General features: G+C 47.1%; 1 protein-coding gene across 4 annotated transcripts in view; it reads left to right on the top strand.

Moving 5' to 3' along the window:
• Positions 1-22,066, top strand: part of LOC122393147 (broad-complex core protein-like) — a 104,999-nt gene extending 82,933 nt beyond the window's left edge. The window contains exon 7 of one of the 4 annotated variants that reach the window (XM_043388869.1): positions 21,816-22,066. In XM_043388869.1, the coding sequence (XP_043244804.1) occupies positions 21,816-22,051 (236 nt within the window). In that variant the 3' untranslated portion in view covers positions 22,052-22,066. Of the gene's footprint in view, positions 1-116; positions 691-10,121; positions 10,364-18,111; positions 18,488-21,815 lie in introns of those variants that run through there. The other 3 variants (XM_043388870.1, XM_043388875.1, XM_043388868.1) reach the window with 3 other exon arrangements.
• Positions 22,067-22,373: the final 307 nt, after the last annotated feature.

Genomic DNA, 22,373 nt, shown 5'->3' on the forward strand with positions numbered 1-22,373 from the left:
AATATTTCTAACTTATATAATGTTTTTTTTCAGGACATGCCCCCCCCCCCCCCCGCAGCGTCCAAGACCGCCTGTCTTGCTACGATAGTGACCGCTCCCCATTTTCTCTTTCACAGCTGATCTGCTCTTCTCATGTTCCATCTGCGGCAAAAGCTACTCCTATCGGAACGGACTTAATGGGCATATGAAAAGTCACTTCGGAAAAACTGTCTGCCCTATCTGTAACAAGACCTTTGGGATGCTCCATCACCTACGGAGACACCTGGTGAACATCCATGGAAAGACCAAAAAGGAAGTCAACGCTGTTACAAGCCGGCGTCCAGAGTACAATTGCGACGATCAAGGACTGTAATCGTTTGTAGAATACGTTTTGACACTATCGCTATTGCCGCTACAATAGAGATTAGAAACGCTATCGACAGCGTAGCGAGGTTGTAAAAGAGACACTAGGTACAGGTCTCGCGGGTTTTAGCAGCAAAATGACTTCATTGTAGACCGATTAGTTTCTGAGATATAACCGGAAATGTAAAAGTGCAAAACCTACCGCTTAATCTCGCGAGAGCCGTACATAGACGTGTGAATTCTGCGTGACGGTCTTGATTTATGCGTGTAAATGTGTTATATCCATTGTAAAAAGCTCCAATGGCTTTGTATAAATGATAAGTTTTGTGGCGCAGAATAGTGACATTTTTGTACTGATATGATAGAAAGCAGGAGCTGGCGGTACGGTTTTGTGCAGTTTGGAAAGTCGTTATGGTATAAAATGCTGCTGGTTTCCGACATTTGCCACTGTTCTATAATGTGCGTCATCTGTCTGCTCGAGACTGGACCGTTAGGAACTACGGCAAATTTATGGTGCTTTGTGATAAGGATGGATTGCAGCCGTTGCGCACGTAGAATAAATACCTCGTAGCATGACAAAGACGGCAACATTTGGATTGTTTTTGAGACGGCAGGAATGTGTCATCGACCAAGCTTTCATGGAGTATAGCAGTCAGTACAGCAAGTATTGTGTGAAGAACTGCTATGTGAGGAGTTTAGGGGTTTGCTTTGCGTAGATGTAGGTATAGTTGTAGTAGGTAGTCGGTAAGTTCTCTGCTTGTGGATGCGCGGTAGATGTTTGGTCAAGTAGAAAGCTCATTTCTGTTCAAACCAGCCATGATGAATGACGTTCTTTGTGAATATGTTGTCAGTTCACGTAGTTTCTTAAGGAATACAGTGAATGTGTGTGCTTGATAAATTATAAAGGTACCTGACGGTGTATAATACAGGCATTTGTTCAAATGCATCCTGTTTTTAATCACGCCAAATAACACTGACATGAAGAAAATACACGTAAAAGGTACTCGAAAGTAACAATAGCAGCAGCGTGAAATAACGGAGTTTTCAGTTTTCCCGCATTTCAAAGCAAGAAGCTGCATTGTAGGATGATTGTACAATGAATAAAGCGGCATTGAGCGACTTAATAAATCATAAGGAGCCTAAAGTTCTTTTTAGGCTCCTTAAGTCTTTCGACGGCTTTAATTTATGTTCATTTATTTGTTAATTTTCGATTTGTCTACACCTATTTGTGTTCGTATTGTATTGGTATAGTTTCTGACTTGAATTTACCTTAAAAAGTTTTTTTCTTTAGAAGAAAATTAAATAATCTTCGTGAGAAAAGATTAAGTTGAAACCGCAAAGCATAGCATAGGAAATCAAAAGCCGAGTTTTTTTTTTCCTTTAGAGACATTCCCCCTCAGCGTCCAAGACCGCCTGTCAGGATCCGCCAGTAACCGCTTCCCCTTCTTCTTTTACAGCTGCTGGTCCCTTCTCATGCTTCATCTGTGGCAAAAGCTACACTTACCGAGGCGGTCTGACCGAACATCTCAAGAGCCACTCTGGAAGAACCAACTGCCCAATCTGTAACAAGACCTTTGCGATGCTCCACCACCTTCGAAGGCACCTGGTGAACATCCATGGAAAGAGCAAGGAAGAAATGAACGTTTTAACCAGCAGACGGCCGGATTACAACTACGAATACCATGGACTCTGATCGTTTGTAATGGACTCTGGACTCTGATCGTTTGTAATGGACTCTGGACTCTGGTCGTTTGTAGGTAATGTACATATTTGTGATGTTTTACGACCTACGAATGCGCTTGATGAATACACATGGAAAGGGCGGAGAGTTGAATGTTGTTTGGATTACAACTCTCACCAGCAGGGACACTAATAGTGTGTAGAATGTGTGTTTTGTGTTGGTGGCAATGATCTGTAATGACGGTGCCGTTAAGTAAGACAATCGAACGCTACAGTTGTTCACGTTAACGCCAGTACCATTAGCGTCACTACCGTTATGCCTACCGCTAATACCGCAACCATTAACGAAGTTCACAACAGCTATAGTCGCCCCTTTTAGGAGCGCCGCATGGTGCTCCACTACCATTACTCCAAGCTCCTAAACAAACTGTTGCCATTGGCCCTGCTCCAGGCGTCATCGTTACTTTAGTTAGTTCGTAATAGATATGCTAGTTATATGAATGCTCCCCGACAGTCTTTTAGTTCATTCGTGTTCAATTCTTTTGTGTCTGTTGAACCGGTTTATATAGGCCATAAGTTTTGTAGCGCAGGATAATGACATTTTTGTACCGATATGCTGAGAAGGTGTGAGTTTTCGATATTGGTTTGAGTAGGTGCCGCTTGAAAATTGGTTGGGGTACAACTACTGGTAGTGTCGACTTTGCAACTGTTTTTTATGTTCGTCATCTGTCTTCTCTAGGCAGGACCTGTGACAGGAACTGTAATAATTTCATGACGTTTGATGGTAATAAGAACGACTTAACGAACGTTATGTGCGTAGAATACCGTTTTTGTAGCAAAAAAGAAAGCATATGCCGTTTTTTTTTTTAGTTTTCAGGGTCCAGAGATTGCAGCACTGAACAACTTGTCTTGTGTCATATGCCATTCCAATGTTTGTACAGTGTGCGTTAGGTAAATACAATGCAGTGAGAGGATTCGGTTAATGTATGTTCTGTGAAAATGCAGTCCTGATAGTGTTTAGTTTTCTGTTTGTGTACGTTGCGGTAGAAGCAGGGTAAAAATTTCCTTAGCTTGTTTCCATTGCTGTTTTTGGTCTATCATTTATATGACTATACGACATTACGCATTGCAGTGCCTCTAAATAGGCTGTCTCTTAATGTAGCTTCTTTAGTAATACGGTGACAGTGCATAATATAGGCAACATGATTTTTGAGCATCGTGTTTTATTTCACGCTGAATAACTCTGAAACGAACAAAATAAATGGGCAGAAGGATCGCAAAGGCTATAGCAATATATAGCGACCTAAAACAAATATTTCAGTTGTCTTTCGTTCGAAAGGGAAGGGCTTTCATTTAATCATCGATCAAAGGGTCCATGAGGGTTGAGCAACATTTGAAAGTCACTATTCATTGCACAATTTAAAGTTCTGTTTAAGGATTGCTGGGGATCTTTCGAGGGTTGAATTTGTTTGAGATGTATTCGTCTCTTTCCTATTTCTTGGTATCTTTTTTGTATTCACCTACCTATCTCTGTTCGTATTGTTTTGGTGTGGGTTCCTAGTCTAAATATAGGTAGAAAACTTACTTTTTTCTAGAATAGAAAAACACTCAAAACAAGAAAACTTTACATCAAACTGCACAGCAACACAAGTTAACGCCACTCGAGGAGTTTTGGAATTAAACTCTTTGTAAGGTTATCCTCACCTCCCCTCCCCCGCAGCGCCCCTCAGTCTCCAAGACCGCCTTTCTGGCTCCGCCATTAACCCCTCCCCATTTTCTCTTTCACAGCTTTCGGGCCCTTCTCATGCCCCATCTGCGGCAAAAGCTACACCTACCGCTGCAGTTTGACCGAACACATCAAGAGCCACTCGGGGAAGACGGTGTGTCCCATCTGTCACAAGACGTTCGCCATGCTCTACCACCTGCGGAGACACCTGGTGAATACACATGGGAAGAGCAAAGAGGAAGTCAGTGTCATCACCAACAAACGCCCGGACTATAATTACTTTCATCAGGGACACTGATCGTATGTGGAATGGGTTTGGTGTTGTTGGTGGTAATAGCTCAAACGGTCCTTCTGTCCATTTGGACCTTTAGCACTTTAGTTTGTAGTCGTGCTTAACGGTGGTAGCATTCGTGGCAACATTGTTAGCCTCGCTATTGCTAAGGTTCTTGTTCTTAACACCATTTTGCTATATACCCTGCTGTCGTTAGTTAATCCTGTTGTGTGTTGTCTCTAATGCAACTGTGGTCAACGCTACATTCTTAATCAGAACGGCCCAGTTGCTACTGCTAGCTCGAGAGAGATTAAAAAAAGTGTGTAGGTATGTTGTGTGACAGTCATCTCTGATTCATGTGTTGCACCCTTCCACATGAGGCTTCACGTTTCGAACCTAGAACGAATGGATGATGTTTGATGGTAGTGAGGACGAATTGCGAACGTTTTGCGCGTTGAAAAAAAAAAATACCTTGTCGTTTGGTCAGAGAGAAAAAATGGCGTACTTAGACTGTGACGGGGCACCGTACCTAGCGCAGAAGATCTTGTCTTGTATCATAGGCTAGACATACACGTTTACTGTTCAGTGTTCAGTGAATAGTGTATTAAAACAAGGTGTGTGTGTGTGTGTGTGTGTGACACTGTGTCGACGCTCTTTGTAAATGTAGCCATGACAGTGGTGTTTTTTTCTGTTTGTGGATGCGCAGTAGAAACAGGGTAGAAGTTTATGTCGTGTGCTTTCATTGTTTCGTTCTGTCATTTCTTCTAGAGCAAGACATTATGCTTGACTGTTTGTATAGGTGTCAGTTCACGCATTTTCTTTTTCGATTACAGTGCCAGCGTGTAATACAGACAATTTTTCCAATTTATAGTGTTTATTTATATTTACGCCAACTCACTTTGAAATGATCAAAATTAATAATAAGCAAAAGGGTCCCAAAACCGTAGGCAAATCTACCAGCATATATTGAATATTTTCGTTGTCCTCCGTTCGAATGGAAGAGCCTCCATTTAATGATCGAGCCATAAGCATTGGGCTTCATATTTAAGTATTTTGCATATTTTGTGTTCTTAACCCGCGCGGGGCTGGGGGGGTAAATTTTACCCCCCCCCCTCGCGAATTTTTGCGATATCTCAAAAACGGCGGCGCGCAGCGCCGCCAAACTTTCAGTACCTTTTCTTACATCAATTTGACACGTTCCCTGAAAATTTGAGCGAAATCCGTCGGAAAATTTTTGAGAAATTGACGTTTTAGTGACGTCATGTTCGCCATTTTCGCCTCAAAAACGGCAAAAGTTCAAACGCCGCTAACATCTTCATTTTTAAAGGAATCAAGACGTAACAAAAAAGGTTATACGTAATTTTACTTTGTCTATCAAATGGCTATCTCGCTTTTTTGAAAATTTTGGATTTTGGCCTAAATTTTTTTTCAAAAAACTGACTTTTTTGGGAAAATCATTATAAAATCCAAAATTTTGAGTCTATCGAAAAAACCGGAATATATGTCAGAGAAGTGGTCTATGTGCACCTACATACCAAATTTTAGAAGAATCGGTTCAAAAATGTGGGAGTTATTCAAAATTTTATGACGTCACGACACACAAAACTTTTGAAAAATGACTTTTTTGGAAGTTCTAGACCTCGTACGGAAACAAAAATAGCACCATTCGATTCGCCGTGAAAAACTGCATCAGATAGACACCTTTTGAGGCCTTAACAACCAACTTCAAAATTTGACCTCACTTGACCTGACCTTGACCTGACCTCGACCTGAAATTCATCCAGAGGTGGTCCATATCACTTATTGAGTGTGCCTATTGAATTCTATGAGTAAAATGACCCATAAAACTTGTGTCGCACATGCCCTTTTCTATATTTTGTTTTTTGGTGACCTGACCTGACCTGACCTTGACCTTGACCTCTGAATGATATTGTATGCAACAAATATTGTCTTGGTAGCCTAAGAACACGTTTTGGGCGATCAGTCTCAGTCCATGACTCCATTCTTCGGCAACTACGGTGCAAGGCCGATACTGTAGAAACTTGCAATTTTTACCCTTGACCTGACCTTGACCTTGACCTCAAACTTTAAATTAAGTACATGTTTTTAGTAGTTCGTGATGAGAGCTTTCGATTGGCGTTTGAATTTTCCAAATCGGACCATTAGTTCGGGAGATAACAGGGGGGGTAAAATTTACCCCCCCCCAGCCCCGCGCGTTCGGCTGGAGACCCCAGCCCCGCGCGGGTTAATTGGGCTCTTTAGGTACTTTGACTTCAGATTATATTTAATTAATTCGTCTGTTTCCTACCTTTTAATCTTCGATTTGTCTGTATCTTTTTTCCGTATCCTCCTGGTTTCACTACCTATGTTCAAGCTAGAAAATTTGCTGCTTTTGTGAAGAAAATAAAGACAATTAAATAGCTTTTCTTAGAAAGTTAGCTCGAACTGTGCAAAAACCCGTGAGTATTCGAATTCCTATGAATACCTAGTTGGAACTTGGAGAAACTTTTCTGGGCATGCCGCCAACAGCGTCCAAGACCGCCGTTCTAGATCCGATAGTGACCGCTTCCCATTTCCTGTTCACAGCTGCCGGGCTCTTCTCATGTTCCATCTGCGGCAAAAGCTACACCTACCGAGGTGGACTAACCGAACATCTCAAAAGTCACTCTGGAAGAACCGACTGCCGTATCTGTCACAGGACATACGCGACGTTACACCATCTGCGGAGACACCTGCTTCTCACGCATGGAAAGAGCAAAGAGGAAGTCAGTGTCATCACCAACAAACGCCCGGACTATAATTACTTTCATCAGGGGCACTAGTCGTTTGTGGAATGCGTTTGGTGTTGTTGGTGGAACTATTGGTCTCAGGATAAGAGCCCAGGCAGGCGACCGGGAGTTTTGATGCGGTGAATACCCTCACCCTCGCCACAGCTTGGGCCGAGTGTGCCCCTCCACCAACCAACCTCACCCCCACTCGAATTGAAGCGAAGGTAAGGGCATTCACCGCATCCGAACTACAGGTCGCCTGGGCCCTTATCTTGAGACCAATAGTAACCGAAGGTTTGTTGTCAATAGTTAAAGCACTTTTCTTTAGAATTGTGTTTTCTATTGAAAAACAAATCTGAGTTCCCTGACAATTTGGCAAAATACTTAATGTTCTCTAACGACGGTGTCATGAAGTGAGACTTACTGATCGGTGGCAGCATACTCGTATGTGGTAACGTGTTCATTGTAAAAAGCTCATAGCATAGTCGATAGGTTTTCTGGTTCAGAATTACGACATTTTAGTACTTATCTCTTGAAAAAGAGTAGTGTAGTGTGTAGCATCTATATACTCGAGGCTTCTCCATTAGAAAATAAAATGAATTCATTGTGTTTTATGACAATGGGGACAGATCGCTGTGCGCATATAATGCCTTACATGGTAAAGGAGAAACGTATGACGTTTTTTAACGATGTCATGCTCAGGGTTTGCAGCGAAGAACAGCTTTCCGTGTGTCATCAGCCATACGTGTCGTGTACCTAGTGAGTGCTCCTGCGTAAATACCTATGCTGTTTGCTCAGTGTTGGGATGCACTGTGTCAGTGTAGCCATGTCAGTGGTGAGTTTTCAGTGTGTAGATAAGAGGTGGAAGAAGGCAAGAAGTGTGTTTCGTTTGCTGTCATTAGTGTTCTTGGCCTGTCATTTCTAGGACTACACAGCATTACGGATCACATTGGCTGTATAGAGGGTGTTTCTTAATGTAGCTTCTTAGTCGTAGCATCTTATCTTTGTAGTAATATTAAATAGGCTGTCGTAGCGTCTTTAGAAATACGTTTTTTTTTAATACAGGCAATCTTTCTAATGCAGTGTTTTTGTTCCACGCTAGCTTACTCTGAAATGACCAAAATGAATGCGTAAAAGTATCGCAAGGCCTTAACAATATATCTACGAGCTTTACCGAATATTTCGGTTGTCTTTCATTCGAAAGGGCTTCACTTCATTTAATGATCTATCAATGAATCCATGAGCATTGAGCAGCATATTGAAGTTACTTTTCATTGTACAATTTAACCTTCTCCTATAGTCTCTTTAGGTTTTTTGACAGGTAATTTTGATAAGATTCATTCGTCTGCTTCCCATTTTAAGTCTTCGGTTTTGTCCGCGCCTTTTTTCGTATTGTTTCGGTGTAGCTTCCTACAGCTAAATTACTTGGCAAATGTGCTTTCAGGTATTGGAGCGTTGTGTTGAGCATGTTTTTTGCTTAATAAGATTATTAAAAGAAATGAAATAACACATTGATCTATCAGAATGAAAAGATTAGCAGGTTATTTTCCATCCTTTTTAAAAATCTTAGAAATTAGCCTTCTTGAACACAAAGCAGCTTAACATTTTTAAACAAGAAAGGTTTGCTCGAAACGGTAATAACACAAGTTATTGAAATCCGAGGTGTTTTTGGAATTAGGAGAATCTTTTTGTGGGTATGCCCCTTCTCCACCCCTTCCCAGTAGTGTCCAAGACCACGTATCTAGTGGCTCGTATAGTATAGTGACCACTCCCCTTCTTCTTTCGCAGCTGGCGCTCTCTTCTCATGTTCCATCTGCGGCAAAACCTACACCTATCGGAGCGGACTTACCGAACATCTCAAGAGCCACTCTGGAAGAACTGACTGTCCTATCTGTAACAAGACCTTTGCGCTCCTGTACAATCTACGTAGGCACCTGGCGAACAGACATGGAAAGAGTAAAGAAGAAGTCAGTGTCATCACCAACAAACGCCCGTATTACAACTACTTTCATCAGGGACACTAGCCGTGTGTAGATTGCGTTCGGTGTTGGTGGTAATGTATCGAACGGCCCCGCCGTGGATTTAGACCTTTAGTGCTTTAGTTTGTAACCTTAATTAACGGTGGGAGCATTAGTGCTAACGGTGTTAGGGTCGCTATCGTCGTAGTTTCTTATTCTAAACCACATCTTGTTTGACACACCGCTACCATTAGCCCGAGAGCGACTTTGTAAAAAAAAAACTGTCTATGCTGTGTGACTACTTTCTCTCTCGGATTCGTGTATACGTACCATATACACGAGGCTTTACCGCTAGGAGAGAACATTAATTTATGGCGCTTGATGGTGATGGGACCGTCGTGTATAGAATGGCTCCGCATAGAATACCTTGCATAGCAGAGAGTACCTATGACGTGTTTTTGAAGCGACGTCATGTTCAGGGATTTGAGCAAAGAACAGCTTTTTGTTCGTCATGAGCCATACTTGTACGGGCAGTGTGTACTGCCGTGAAAATATGCTGTGTGCACAGTATGGAGATGCTATGTGTAGGTGTAGATGTAGCCAGTGGTGAAGTTCCAGTCTGTAAATGCGAGGTAGACGTAGGGTACAAGTGTGAACTTCGTTTGCTGTCATTACTGTTTTTAGTCTGTCATTTCTAGAGGTGCACAGCATCGTGTGTGACATTGGGCTGTATAGTGGGTGTCTCTTTACGTAGCTTCTTTAGGAATAGGGTGACTGTAGGTATGTAGGTATGTAAGTAATAAAGGCATTCGTTCTGATGTATCGTGTTTAATTTTGCACTAGCTTACACTGAAATGAGGAAAATGAAGAAGGAAGTTATTATTAAGGACATATCTGCGAGCTGAAGCGAATATTTAAGTTGTCCTGCGTTCCAAAGGGAAGAGCTTTCATTTAATGATCGATCCTTGGATCCATAAGCATTGAGCAGCCTATCAAAGTTACTATTTATAGCAGAACTTAAGGTTATTTTTAAGACTTCTAGTTAGGACCTTTGAGGGTTTCAATTTGTATTAGATGTATTTGTCTGTTTCCTTTTTTACACCGATTTCGTCTACGCCTATTTTTGTTCGTATCGTTTCACTTTGGGTTTCTAACCTAAATTTAACGAAAATTTACTTTTTTCTAGAATAGAAAGAAAACTATATACATAAAAAGCTTGCGTCAAACTGCAAAGCGACACAAGTTACCATTACTCGACGGGTTTTGGAATTAAACTCTTTGTAAGCTCATCTCATCTCCGCCCCCCCCCCCCCTCCGCTGGTAGCGTTAAAGACTGGATCGGATAGTGACCACTCCCCAACTTTCTCTGTTCACAGCTGCCGGGCCCTTCTCATGCTCCATCTGCTACAAAAACTACGCTCATCGCACCACTCTCATCGAGCATATCAAGAGTCACTCTGGGAAGACCGACTGTCCAGTATGTAACAAGAGATACGCGACGCTGACTCACCTACGGACCCACCTTGTGTGTCAACACGGCAGGACCAGAGAGGAAGTGAATATCATCACCAACAAACGGCCCGACTATTACCACTATCACTAGGGACACTACTAACCGTGTGTGGAATGCGTTTGGTGTTGGTAAGAGAAGAGGAAGACGTCAGCACCAGCAGACGTCCGGATTACAACTACGATTACCAGGGGCACTGATCGTTTGTGGAGTGCGTATTTGATGCTGTAGCATCTACAAAGGTACTTGGTGAATAAACATGGGAAAAGCAGAGAAGAAGTGAAGGTTGTCCAGATTAGTGATGCGTGACAATCTTTTCTGACTCTTATGTAGCATCTCACCACTTAACCCGCGCCCTAATGTGGGGGGGGGCATTTTGCCCCCCCCGTGTTTTTTCTTAAATAGCGAGAAAACGGCGGCGCTGCATATTTTCAGTACTTTCCCGGGCATCAATTCGACACTTTCACACAAAATTTCAAGTTACAGGTCACCTTGGGTGAGGAGTTATTGGGGTCAAACTGAGGTCATGTTCGAGCAAAAAAACATGACATCTTGAAACGCTCACCAAATCTACAGTTAACAACAAATTTTAAAGTTATTTATGTGGTCGTGTAGACAAAAACGGCGCTACAAAACTGCTATCTCAGATTTCCAAAGTTTTGGGATTTTGACCACTTAAAATAAAAATGATTTTTTTTTAACTCCAAGCAGTCCCAAAAATTTTCGAAGTTTGAAAAAACGGGATATACATGATAGCCCCTGTGCTCTTCCATCTACATTCTACATACCGAATTTCAGATCGATACCTCCTTTTTTGGCCAAGATATATCGAAAGAAACTTCAAAATTGTTAACGTCAAATTTTTGAACTCATTTTTTTGCAATTTTAGACCACGTATCGCAAAACAAAGACCACCACTAGACTCCCCATGACGAGCTGCATCTAATCGATACCCATTTTATGCAAAAATATCAAGTTCAAAATTCGACCTTATTTGACCTGACCTCGACCTGACACCAGAACATACCCTAAACTAGCCCCAAAGGCTGCCTGACTCACATAATCGCATTTGTCATGTAAAATGGACCATAAAACATGCATCACATGATATTTTCATGTACCCTCAGTGACCTGACCTCTGTGACCTGACCTGGTATCAGTGACCTCAAATAGTAAAATATGTGCTTTTGGACAATTCTCCATCGATGATTTTCAATGCAAAGCATTTTACTCGATTTAACAACGTATTTCTTGCCTGTAAACGGTGAAAATTCGACCGTTGACCTGACCTGTGACGTCATCGGTTAGACTGAGGTCAATGAAATTAGGTCACAAGGTAGTTCCCCGCTGGGGCTATCCAACGCCTTTCGCCGCTTGTCGCTATGTTGCGTGGTTCTCGAGATCTTGGCGGGGGGCAAAATGCCCCCTCCCCCCATCAGACCGCGTTGCTCGGCAGACCCCATCAGGGCGCGGGTTAATGCTTCCCGGTTAGAAACTAGAATGAATGGATGTTTTTATGGTGATTAGGACGTATTGCGAACGGTACGTGTGTTCTGTCTGGTCGTTCCGGGCCGACCGCTGGTTCTCTCTCTGACCTGCACACACTGAGTTCTCTGAGCCAACTGTCTTACACAGCCCTATACACTTACATATATATACAAGGCTATATACGCCTCGCGCCGCGCACGTTCTAGAATTCTGCCGGCCACTCGCGCTCGGTCCGTGACGTCGTGTGACGTCACAACTACGCGGCTGCGCCGTACGCTTCCCGCGCGGCGGCCATACACGTTAACACAACACCTCCCCTCTCAAGAACAAAACAACCGTCTCAGAACAGTCACCAATACACACATCACTCAAACACGAAACCTCCCCTCCCCTCACGAGTATGAGCACGTGCCCCACCGTACTTGCAAACGTTGGGGCCTGTAACGCCTGCGGGTGCTCCGACGGGAGGCCATGGAGGTCACAGGGCTGGTCTCGGCGATAGGGCGACCCTCAGCTGACGTCGGCTGGGACAGATCCTCCTGTCGCTGTCGGGGTGAGCCAGCAGACTGCCGCTGATGAGGCTGCCGTCGAGACCGCTCCTGAAGAGGTGGTGACCGCGGCTCTTGAGGATGGTGCTGTTGCCCTGGCTGTGGCGACGACCGCTGCCGGTTCGGCGGCTGTTGTGGCTGTCGTCGTTCCTGTTGCGACTGCGGCTGCTGTCGCTGCTGTTGTACTGGAGACTCTGGCAACGGCGTGTGTGACGTCGTCCGCTGTTCAGTGATGAGAGGCCGGACAGGACGGAGAAAACGGCGGTTTCTCCAGTACAGCCGTCCGCTCGGGAGCCGAACGAGGAAGCTCCTGAAGCTGCCGACTCCGCAGATGACGCCAGTCCGGTCCCAGAGTCCAGTGTGGGCGTCTCGTATCAGGACTTGCTGACCCATCCGGAGGCTGGGCAGAGACCTAGCGGTAGAGTCGTACCTCTCTGCCGTTTTCAGCTTCTCTTCTGTTGCACGCGCGTCGCACTCATCGGCGAGCAGCTGCCAGCGCCGGTCGAACGCGCGGTGGTGGGCAGGAACCGTAGAACGGAGCGGGTGCCCGAAGAGAACTTGAGAAGCTGATCGGCCGTCGGAACGAGGCGCGTTCCGAAGCTCGAGCAGGCCTTCTGCGAACGAATCGCAGTCCAGGCGTCCGTCTTCTGTGGTCTTCTTGATCAGGCGTTTCACAGCTTTCACCGCTGCCTCAGCGTGACCGTTCGCTTGCGGGTAGTGGGGTGACGAGATCTGGTGCTTTACACCCCACTTCTCCAGGAAGCGTCTGGTGAGACCGGCAGTGAACTGTGGTCCACCATCGGTTCGGAGGACGACTGGAACGCCGGTGTAGCTGAACATCTCGCGTAGAGCTGTGATGAGATTCTTGGCAGTGGCTTGGTGTGACATGTCACTCACACACGGCCATCCAGAGAGACGATCCACGTAGACCAGGTAGGTACGTCCGGCGTAATGGAAGAAATCGGCTGATGCTGCCTCGAACACACGAGATGGTGTCTGTTCCTGCAGGATGGGCTCTTTCTGCTGTGCCGTCTGGTGTGTGCGACACGCTGCACAGGTCTTGATGACGTTGGTGACGTCCTGGTTGATACCAGGCCAGTACACTGTCTGCCTTGCTCTCGTCTTCGTGCGGACTTCGCCCTGGTGTGACGCATGCAGGCTCTGCAGCACGTTCTTGCGGAGCGATCTTGGGATGACGAGTCGATGACCACAGATGATGAGACCGTCATCAACAGATAGCTGGTCTCTGACACACCAGTACGGGCGGACCTGAGCGTCGGTGTCAGCCTTCTGGTCCGGAAACCCATTCATGATGACGTCCTTCAGGGCTTGAAGCTCAGGATCGCGTTCAGAAGCTGCCCGTATCGCTGTCAGTGTGACGTCTTCAAACGGTGAGGGTCTTCCTCCGTCTTCGCCCTCAGCTTCAGCCACAATCCGTGTGACCAGACTTCCAATTTGCAGCGTCACGTCTTCATCAGATGAGCTCGGTGGATCCACAGGATGCCTGGAGAGGGCATCTGGGACGTGGTGCTGTGCTCCCTTGCGCCAGGCAGCGGTGAAGTTGTACGGTGTCAGCAGTTCTCGGAGCCGCTGCAGACGAGGATTCTCGATGTCTTGCAGAGACTTCTTGTTGAGGATTGGGACCAAAGGACGGTGGTCCGTCAGCACCTCGAAGCTCTGCATCCCCTTGAGGTAGGTGGAACACTTCTTCGCTGCCCATGTCAGCGCCAGCAGCTCCACTTCAATCGTAGCGTAGCGAGACTCCGTCTCACTCAGGAAGCGGGAGCCGCACTGAATGAGCTTCCAGTGGCCCTGATCATCCTGCTGACGAAGGCAGAAACCGAGGCCCTTCAGTCTGGCGGCGTCGGTCTCCAGCACGGTTCGTCGTGTGGGATCAAAGAATCCCAACACTGGTGGTGACACCAGGCGCTTCTTCACGTTGTTGAAGGCGGTGGTGTGCTCTTCAGACCAGACCCATGCATTCTTCGGACGAAGAAGCTGTCGAAGAGGCTCAGCAGCTGCAGAGATCTCCGGCGAAAACGCGCCGAGCTGGTGTACGAGACCCAGGAACGACCGAAGGTCCGTGATGCACTCCGGCTGTGGGAACTCTGCGATCGCCCTCGTCTTTTTCTGGTCTGGTTTATAGCCGTCCGCACTGATCTCATATCCGCAGAATTCGACGTGATCGGCGCCGAAGACGAACTTGTCGCCGTTCAACGTGATGTCGTTGTCGTTGCATCGCTGCAGGATCTTCCAGACGTGCTTGATGTGCTCGTTGTAGTCGTTGTCCCAGGCCAGGACGTCGTCCACCACCTTGCATGTTCGTGGGATGTCACCCAGGACTTGATCTCCACGCTGGTTGTAGACGTCGCCGCTGGAGATGAGGCCCATCACGGCGCGTCGGTAGCGGTAACGCCCCCAGGGCGTCATGAACGTCGTCAGGTCCTGGTCTTCTCGTCTTATCGGGACTTGGTGATAGCCGGCTTTGCTGTCTATCTTCGTGAAGAAGCGAGCGCCGATTTCGATTGATGCAACGGCGTCGTGGGTCCCTCGAACAGGATGTGTCGGCCTCTTCACAAACTTGTTCAGCTTGGTGAAGTCCACTGTGAGTCTGCATCCAGAGACTGATCCGTCCGCCGACCTCTTGGGGACTGGAACCAGTGGATGACACCATTCAGTCGGATGGTAGACCGGCTCTATGATGCCCTTCTCTTGGAGGTCATCGAGCTGCTTCTTGACTTCCTCACGCCAGCAGAATGGGATGTTCCGAGCCGCAGAGATGGCAAACGGAACGGCATCTTCTGTGAGCTCGATCTTCATTTCACCGCCCGACATCTCTCGAAGAGTAGAAGAGTCGAAGACTTTGGGGAAAGCCTTCTTCATTTCCTCCAGATGTTCGCGCCGCTCAGCAGCAGTCGGCACGCCATGGCCTGTGGCCGCCGGGCTGCGTGGCATCCAGACGGGTGGCTGCCTGGACTCAGCCGCCGACGGCCCTGGTGGGTTGCCGTCTTCCTGGGCGGCTTCATCTCCTTTTGTTTCCTCTCGATCCTTGGAGCGCCCTGACGTGGTTGACCTCGTAGCTGGCTGGCGTTCCACCGCGCAAATCTGCTGCGGGAACGTGCTGGGCAGAATCCCCAGGCAGATGCAATCGTGCCATGACAGAAGTGGGCCATTCAGCTGCCTCACGACCGCAACTTCGACCGCACGGGTCACTTCTCCGAGCTGAAGCTTGACGCTACAGGTGCCCATGCAGTCCATCTCCTTGCCGTCTGCTCCAATGAGTCTGCTGGCTGCAGGCTGCAACGGCTGGAGTCCCATCTTCCTGGCAAATCTGGCAGATATTGCTGAAGTCTCGGCTCCAGTGTCTGGCGTCCACGTCGTGTCTTCTACGCTGCCATCTTGTCGATGCAGTTGTAGCAGGACTCTGGGCGAGGAACGAGCTGCTACGCCTCGAACGTGGATGTCTGGCAGGCGCTGGGACCTGCTGGCCGGCATGGAGTTCGACTTGCGGAGACGGATAGATGAAACTCGCCGCCTTGATTGTGACCGCCCTCGGCTGCGGCACATCGATGAGAAGTGGTCCTTACTTCCACACTTGAAACAGGTGCGTCCAGAGGCGGGGCACTGCTGGCCCTCTCGATGGGCGGCGGCACCACAGCGCGAGCACCGATCTCGGCTGCCGGCGCGGTTGGTGGGAGCGGCTGCACCCTGAGGTCGGGTCACTGAGCTCGCTCGCCCACCACGGCCACCCTGACGCCGTCTCCGATACTCAGACATCTTCTGGAGACAGGAGGGTGTGCCAGCGATGGCTGATCTGCTGTTGGCTGCATTCTCTGCAGCTCGGCAGATGTCGGCGGCTGACTGTAGTGTGAGATCAGCCGTTTCGAGCAGGCGCCGTCGAGCTTCTTCGCTGCGGACTCCCACGACGAGTCGATCTCGCAGACGTTCGTCGACGCAGGCTGCGCAGAAATCGCAGAACGCGGCGATTTCTTTCAGTGAGCAGAAGAAATCGTCGAACGATTCTCCCGGCTGCTGAACTCTGGAGTCAAAGTCTCGCCGGTCCAGAATGACATTTCGCTGTCGGCGTAGAAAATGCTGCATCGCGGTGATGATATCTTGAATTGAAGCGTCTTCGTGAAGAGGTATGCTGAACCGGACGATCCGTGACCAGTCATCATCCAGCAGGGCAAACAGTGCTGCACGCTGCTGAGGTGGTGGCATGCTGTCCAGTCCAACCAGAAGACTGTAACCTTCAAACTTCGAGCGCCAGACCTCAAATTCCCTCAGCGACGCTGATGAGCTGAGCTGCGGGGCGGGCGTCCCCGCGGCCGGCAGGCGCGGCCCGGCGCGTGACCTCTCGGGGTCACCGGCCGGCCCCTCGGCGCCCGCGGGCCCCCGTGCGCCAGCCGGCGCGGCAAGGTCGCGGTCAAGGTCACCGCGCCCCGGCGCGGCACCGGTCGCTGCGCGGACGGGGCAGGGCGGCGGCACGCCGCCACCGGCCACGACACTCGTGCGGGGATGGTCCGTGTCACTGGGCCCAGCATCCGATGAACGGCCGGAAACTGCTGAATGAGCTGCCGTGCCGTCATTTTGATCATCGGTGGGATAATGTCGCCCGCTCTGACTGCTCGTAACGCACAGTTGCTCCAGTAGAGCCACAACGCGATCCTCACGGCGCTGAGATGCCTCCAGCTGCTGGGAGATCGCCGTCACCAGCAGCTGAATGTCCGTGGGCTTCGATTCCGCGGCGTCTGGCTGTCCGGGAGCGTCTCCTTCCATTACGAAGTCTTGCTGATGCAGTGTAAAACTCAGGTAGAGATAATGCAGATAGAGAGCCGAACCGACCGCGCCATGTTCTGTCTGGTCGTTCCGGGCCGACCGCTGGTTCTCTCTCTGACCTGCACACACTGAGTTCTCTGAGCCAACTGTCTTACACAGCCCTATACACTTACATATATATACAAGGCTATATACGCCTCGCGCCGCGCACGTTCTAGAATTCTGCCGGCCACTCGCGCTCGGTCCGTGACGTCGTGTGACGTCACAACTACGCGGCTGCGCCGTACGCTTCCCGCGCGGCGGCCATACACGTTAACACAACAACGTGCATAGAGTAAATGCCTTGTCTTCAGGTGACGGAGAAAACGTATGGCGTATTTTTAGACGGTGATGAGGCATCGCAGAGCACCTTGTATTGTGCACATACTTGTTCAGCGAGGAGTGTGAAAGTATGCTATGTGCGGTATTATGGGACGTTCTGTGTTACAATGACAGTGGTGCATTTGCTGTCTGAATGCGCGGGGAAAGAAGGGTGGACGTGTTTCATGTGCTTTCATTATTGTTCTGTTTCGTCGTTTCTTTTTGGAGCAAGGCATGATTAGTTTGTAAATTGAGGGTGTCGGTTTACGTAGCTTCTTTGGGATACTGTTGTAGTGTTTAACAATACAAGCAATGCATCCGTTTTTTATCTTACGCCAGCTAACTCACGAATGAACACAAACAAGAAAAAGGCTCTCAAGAGTCTTTACAATATCTACGAGCTTTAACGAATATTTCAGTTCCTCCTTTGTTCGAAACGGAAGAGTATTCATTCAATGGTCGACCAATGAATCCATGAAGAGTGAGTACATTAGAAAGAGCCTACACATCTTTTAAAAATCAAAGGTTTGCCAGAAACTGAGCAGCCAGCAACGCATACGAAATCCAAATCCCATGAGTGTTTTAAAACAAAGATAAACCTTTTTAGGGGCATGCCGCCGGCAGCGTCCCAGCCCGACCACCTGACTGCGCTACTGACCAATGTTCATTGTCTGTTTACAGCTTCCGGGCTCTACCCCTGCTCCCTCTGCTACAAAGTCTACACTCACCGTACCAGTCTCAAGGAGCATCTCAAGAGCCACTCGGGGAAGACTGTGTGTCCCATCTGCCACAAGACGTTCGCCATGATCTACCACCTACGGAGACACCTGGTGAACCAACATGGGAAGACCAGGGAAGAGGTAAACGTGCTAACCAGCAGACGTCCAGACTTCAACTACGATTACCACACACACTAATCGTGTGTGCTGTGCGTTTTGTGTTGGTGGCAATGTCTCCAACGACGGTATCATTAAGTGAGACCGCTAACCGCTGTAGTTGGTAGCGTTAATTGAAACGGCGGCAGCACTGGTGGTGTCAGCGTTCGGGTCGCTACGCCTGCAGTTCATATGCTCAACCCCATTTGGCTAGGTATGCTCATAGTGTAATAAATAACTATATTTATTACACTATGGTATGCTGCTATCGTTAGTGAAATGATGTTGCGTGCCGCTACTGTTGCAGCTATGGCTAACACTGCAGTCCAGTTGCTACTGATAACCCGAAAGGGATTTAAGAAAAAAACACTATTTGCGCAGCAGGACGATAATTCCTTATTCACGTGTAACATCTCGCCACTCGAGGCCTCACAGCTGGAAACTAGAATTAATGGATGTTTTTATGGTGAATAGGATCAAGGATGTTTTGCGAACGGTGTGCGCGTAAAATAAATACGTTTTCGTTTGGTGACGGAGAAAACTTAGGCGTTTTTTTTTTGTTTTTTTTTTTTGTTAGACTGGCGGAGCATCACAGCACAGAACGGTTTTGAGTTACAGACTGTACAATGTACATACTTGTTTAGTGAGCGGAAGTGTATTATGTTCTGGACTATGTGCATGTACAATTCCTATATATTGATAGAGACAAGTAGAAAAACACGGAACAAATAGTACATGGACGCGTTTCGATTATTAAATCTTCATCAGCATGACATAATCACAGAGAAAACAAGATAGGAAGATTAGCTCCGACACGACGCCCTCAATAAGCACGAGGCCGGACGCTCACCTAAATAGTTCACCTAAATGCCTACCTGTGATATGTGATTATGTCATGCTGATGAAGATTTAATAATTAATCGAAACGCGTCCATGCACCATTTGTTCCGTGTTTTTCTACAATGCCTATAATGCACTGCGTAACTATGACAGCGATGAGTTTTCTGTCCTTGGATGCGCGGTAGAAGAAGGGCTGAAATATATTTCGTTTCCATTTATTATTGTTTTGTTCCGTCATTTCTTTTAGAGCAAGGCATGTATCATAGTGTTCGTTTAGGTACCAGTTCACGCTTGTCCTTTTCGACAGCAGTGTGACAATGTATAATACAGGCAATAGTTCAGGTTAATGGTGTTTTTATTTTTTGCCAGTCAACTCTGCAATAATCGAAATAAATAAGGAAAAGGATCTCAAAAGCCATAGAGAAACCCGCTGACTATTGACTGTTTTAGTTGTCCTGCGATTGCATTGGATGAGCCTTCCTATAATGATCGATCCATTAGCATTGAGCTGCATATTTTAAGTCATTATTTTTTGCACAGCTTTATTTTTTCATCAGGGCCTTTAGGTACATTGGAGGTTTTAATTTGTATAAGATTGATTCGTCTTTTTCTTATTGTATTCATCTCCGATTTGCCTACACCTATTTTTTGTTCGTACCGTGCTGGCTTCATTTTTTTTTTTTATTAACTAACCTAGAAAATTGATCCTTCTTGTGAAGAATAGAAAGAAGACTAAACAGCTTTTCTGAGGAAGTTTGCTTGAAACCAAGCAGCAACCCGTAAGTCTCCGAATTCCAAGAAGTTTTTGGAACCCGGAGAAACTGTTTTAAGGACTTGTCCCTCGGCATCTAACACATGATTGCGCCACTGACCAGACCAATTCCCGCCAGTGACCAGACTAATCCCCGCCAGTGACTAGACTAATCCCCGCCAGTGACCAGACTAATCTACGCCAGTGACCAAACCAATTCCCGCCAGTGACCGATCCCCATTGTCTGTTTTCAGCTGGTGGGCCCTTCTCATGTTCCATATGTCCTCTCCGTGGCCGAGTGGATAAAAGCGCCGGAATTCGACGCTTAGCCGGAAGTGAGAGCCCGGTTCAAGCCCCGGTGCGGGCGGCCACATTTAGCTCCTACGTGTAATGGCGTGCGCGTCTGTGGCAGGGGCCGCACAGAAGCCAGGTAACGTGAGTGAGCGGAGGGGACCGTGTCCAGTCGTGAGGGCACGTTAAACGTTCGGACAAAATTCTGCCATACAACTGGAATTGCGCGATCGGGTGGTGGGGTCAGGGTCAGCACAACAAGCTATGCTTAGTGCGGGCTCTGATTCCTCAAATCCGCCCATTCAGCCATTCGGACTAAATTTATAAAAAAAGAATATGCGGCAAAGTATACACTTACCGCGGCATTCTAACGGAACATCTCAAGAGCCACTCGGGGAAGACGGTCTGTCCCATCTGCCACAAGACGTTCGCCATGGTCTACCACCTGAGGAGACACCTGCTGCTCGCTCATAGGAAGACCAAAGAAGACGTCAATCTCATCACCAACACAAGAGCGGACTATAACTACTGTCACAAGCGACCGTGATTGTTTGTAAAAGTCGCTCGATGTACAAATGCTGCGTGTCTTTGGTTCTACTCGTGTCGTGTATGTGTCCATTGTAAAAAGCTCTTATCTGTCTACTCAAGGCTTTGCCGTTAGGAACTAGAACAAATTCATGGCGGTTGATGGCGACAAGGATAGATCACGGAGAGTGTGCGCGTGTATTAGATTGCTTGTGTATGACAAATAAGGCAACATTTAGCTTGTTTTTTGAGACGATGGCTGGAACTTGTCATGGACTATGCTTGCACGAAGTGCAGCGAGTATTGTGTGATGAGTTCAGGGATTGCTGCGTAGATGTAGCTATGGCAGTCGTGTTTTCTGGTTGTGGGTGCGAGGTAGAACTTTGGTTAAGTGGAATGGTCATTTCTGTTGGAACCAGCGATGATGAATGACGTTATTTGTAAATAGGATGTCTTATCGCGTAGCTTCGTAAGAAATATAGACAGTGAATGTTTATAGCACAGGCACTCAGCTGTGTAGTGTGTATCATACAGGCAATCGTTCCATTCCATCCTGTTTTTAATCTCCCTGAATAACACTGAAATGAAGAGAATTTACATCAAATTGGAACGCGAAAGTAACAACAGCTACCAGAAATAACGAAGTATTCAGTTGTCGCGCGTTTCAAAGAGAATGGCCTATATTGTTTGATGATTGATCAATGGATCAATGAACATTGTGCAACATATCTAATTCATTAGTAAATGTATTATAAGTTTTTTGGACTCTTTGGGTCCTTCGGCGGCTTCGATTTGTGTTGATTTGTTGGTCTGTTTCCGATATGGTCTACAACACCTATCGTTCTTCGTGTCTTTTTGGTTTCGGTTTCCAGATTTAATTTACCTAGAAAATTTTCCTTGTTCTAGAACAAAAAGAAACTACACATCTTTTAACCATAAATTTTTGCTTAAAACTGAACACCAACACAAGTTGTCGACATTCGAGGAGTATTTGGAATTGGCAGAAACTTTTTACGATGGTATGACCCCCACCCCCCTCCGCAGCGTCCAAGACCGCCTGTCTGGCTCCGCCAGTAACCACTCCCCATTTTCTCTGTTCACAGCTGCCGGGCCCTTCTCATGCTCCATCTGCTACAAAAGCTACGCTCATCGCACCACTCTCACCAACCATCTGAAGAGCCACTCGGGGAGTACCGACTGTCCCATATGTAACAAGACATACGCGACGCTGAAAACCCTCCGGAGGCATTTAGTGGACATGCACGACAAAAGCAGAGAGGAGGTCAATCTCATCACTAACAAACGCCCGTACTATAACGACTTTCATCAAAGGCGCTAATCGTGTGTGGACTGCGTTTGGTGTTGACTGTTGGTGGTAGTGTCCCACTCTCGAACGACCCTGCCCGTGGATTTTGACCTTAGCATTTTAGTTTGTAACGTTAATTGACGGTGGCAGTATTAGTAATAGCAGTGGTAGGGTGGCTATCGTTTCTTATTCCTGACATTGTCTTGTTGCCCGTACCGCTACCGTTAGTAAATTAGACGCAGCCATCCGGTGCGTTCTTCACTAAAGCCGCCTCGCCGCTATTGATAGCTTGATAGCGACTTTATAAGAAAACTACTTGCTACCTGACTACCTGTTTTGATTCGTGTATACGTAG

The sequence above is a fragment of the Amphibalanus amphitrite genome, unplaced genomic scaffold (genome assembly GCF_019059575.1).
Source record: "Amphibalanus amphitrite isolate SeventyFive unplaced genomic scaffold, NRLGWU_Aamphi_draft 000518F_arrow, whole genome shotgun sequence".
NCBI classification, from domain to species: domain Eukaryota; kingdom Metazoa; phylum Arthropoda; class Thecostraca; order Balanomorpha; family Balanidae; genus Amphibalanus; species Amphibalanus amphitrite.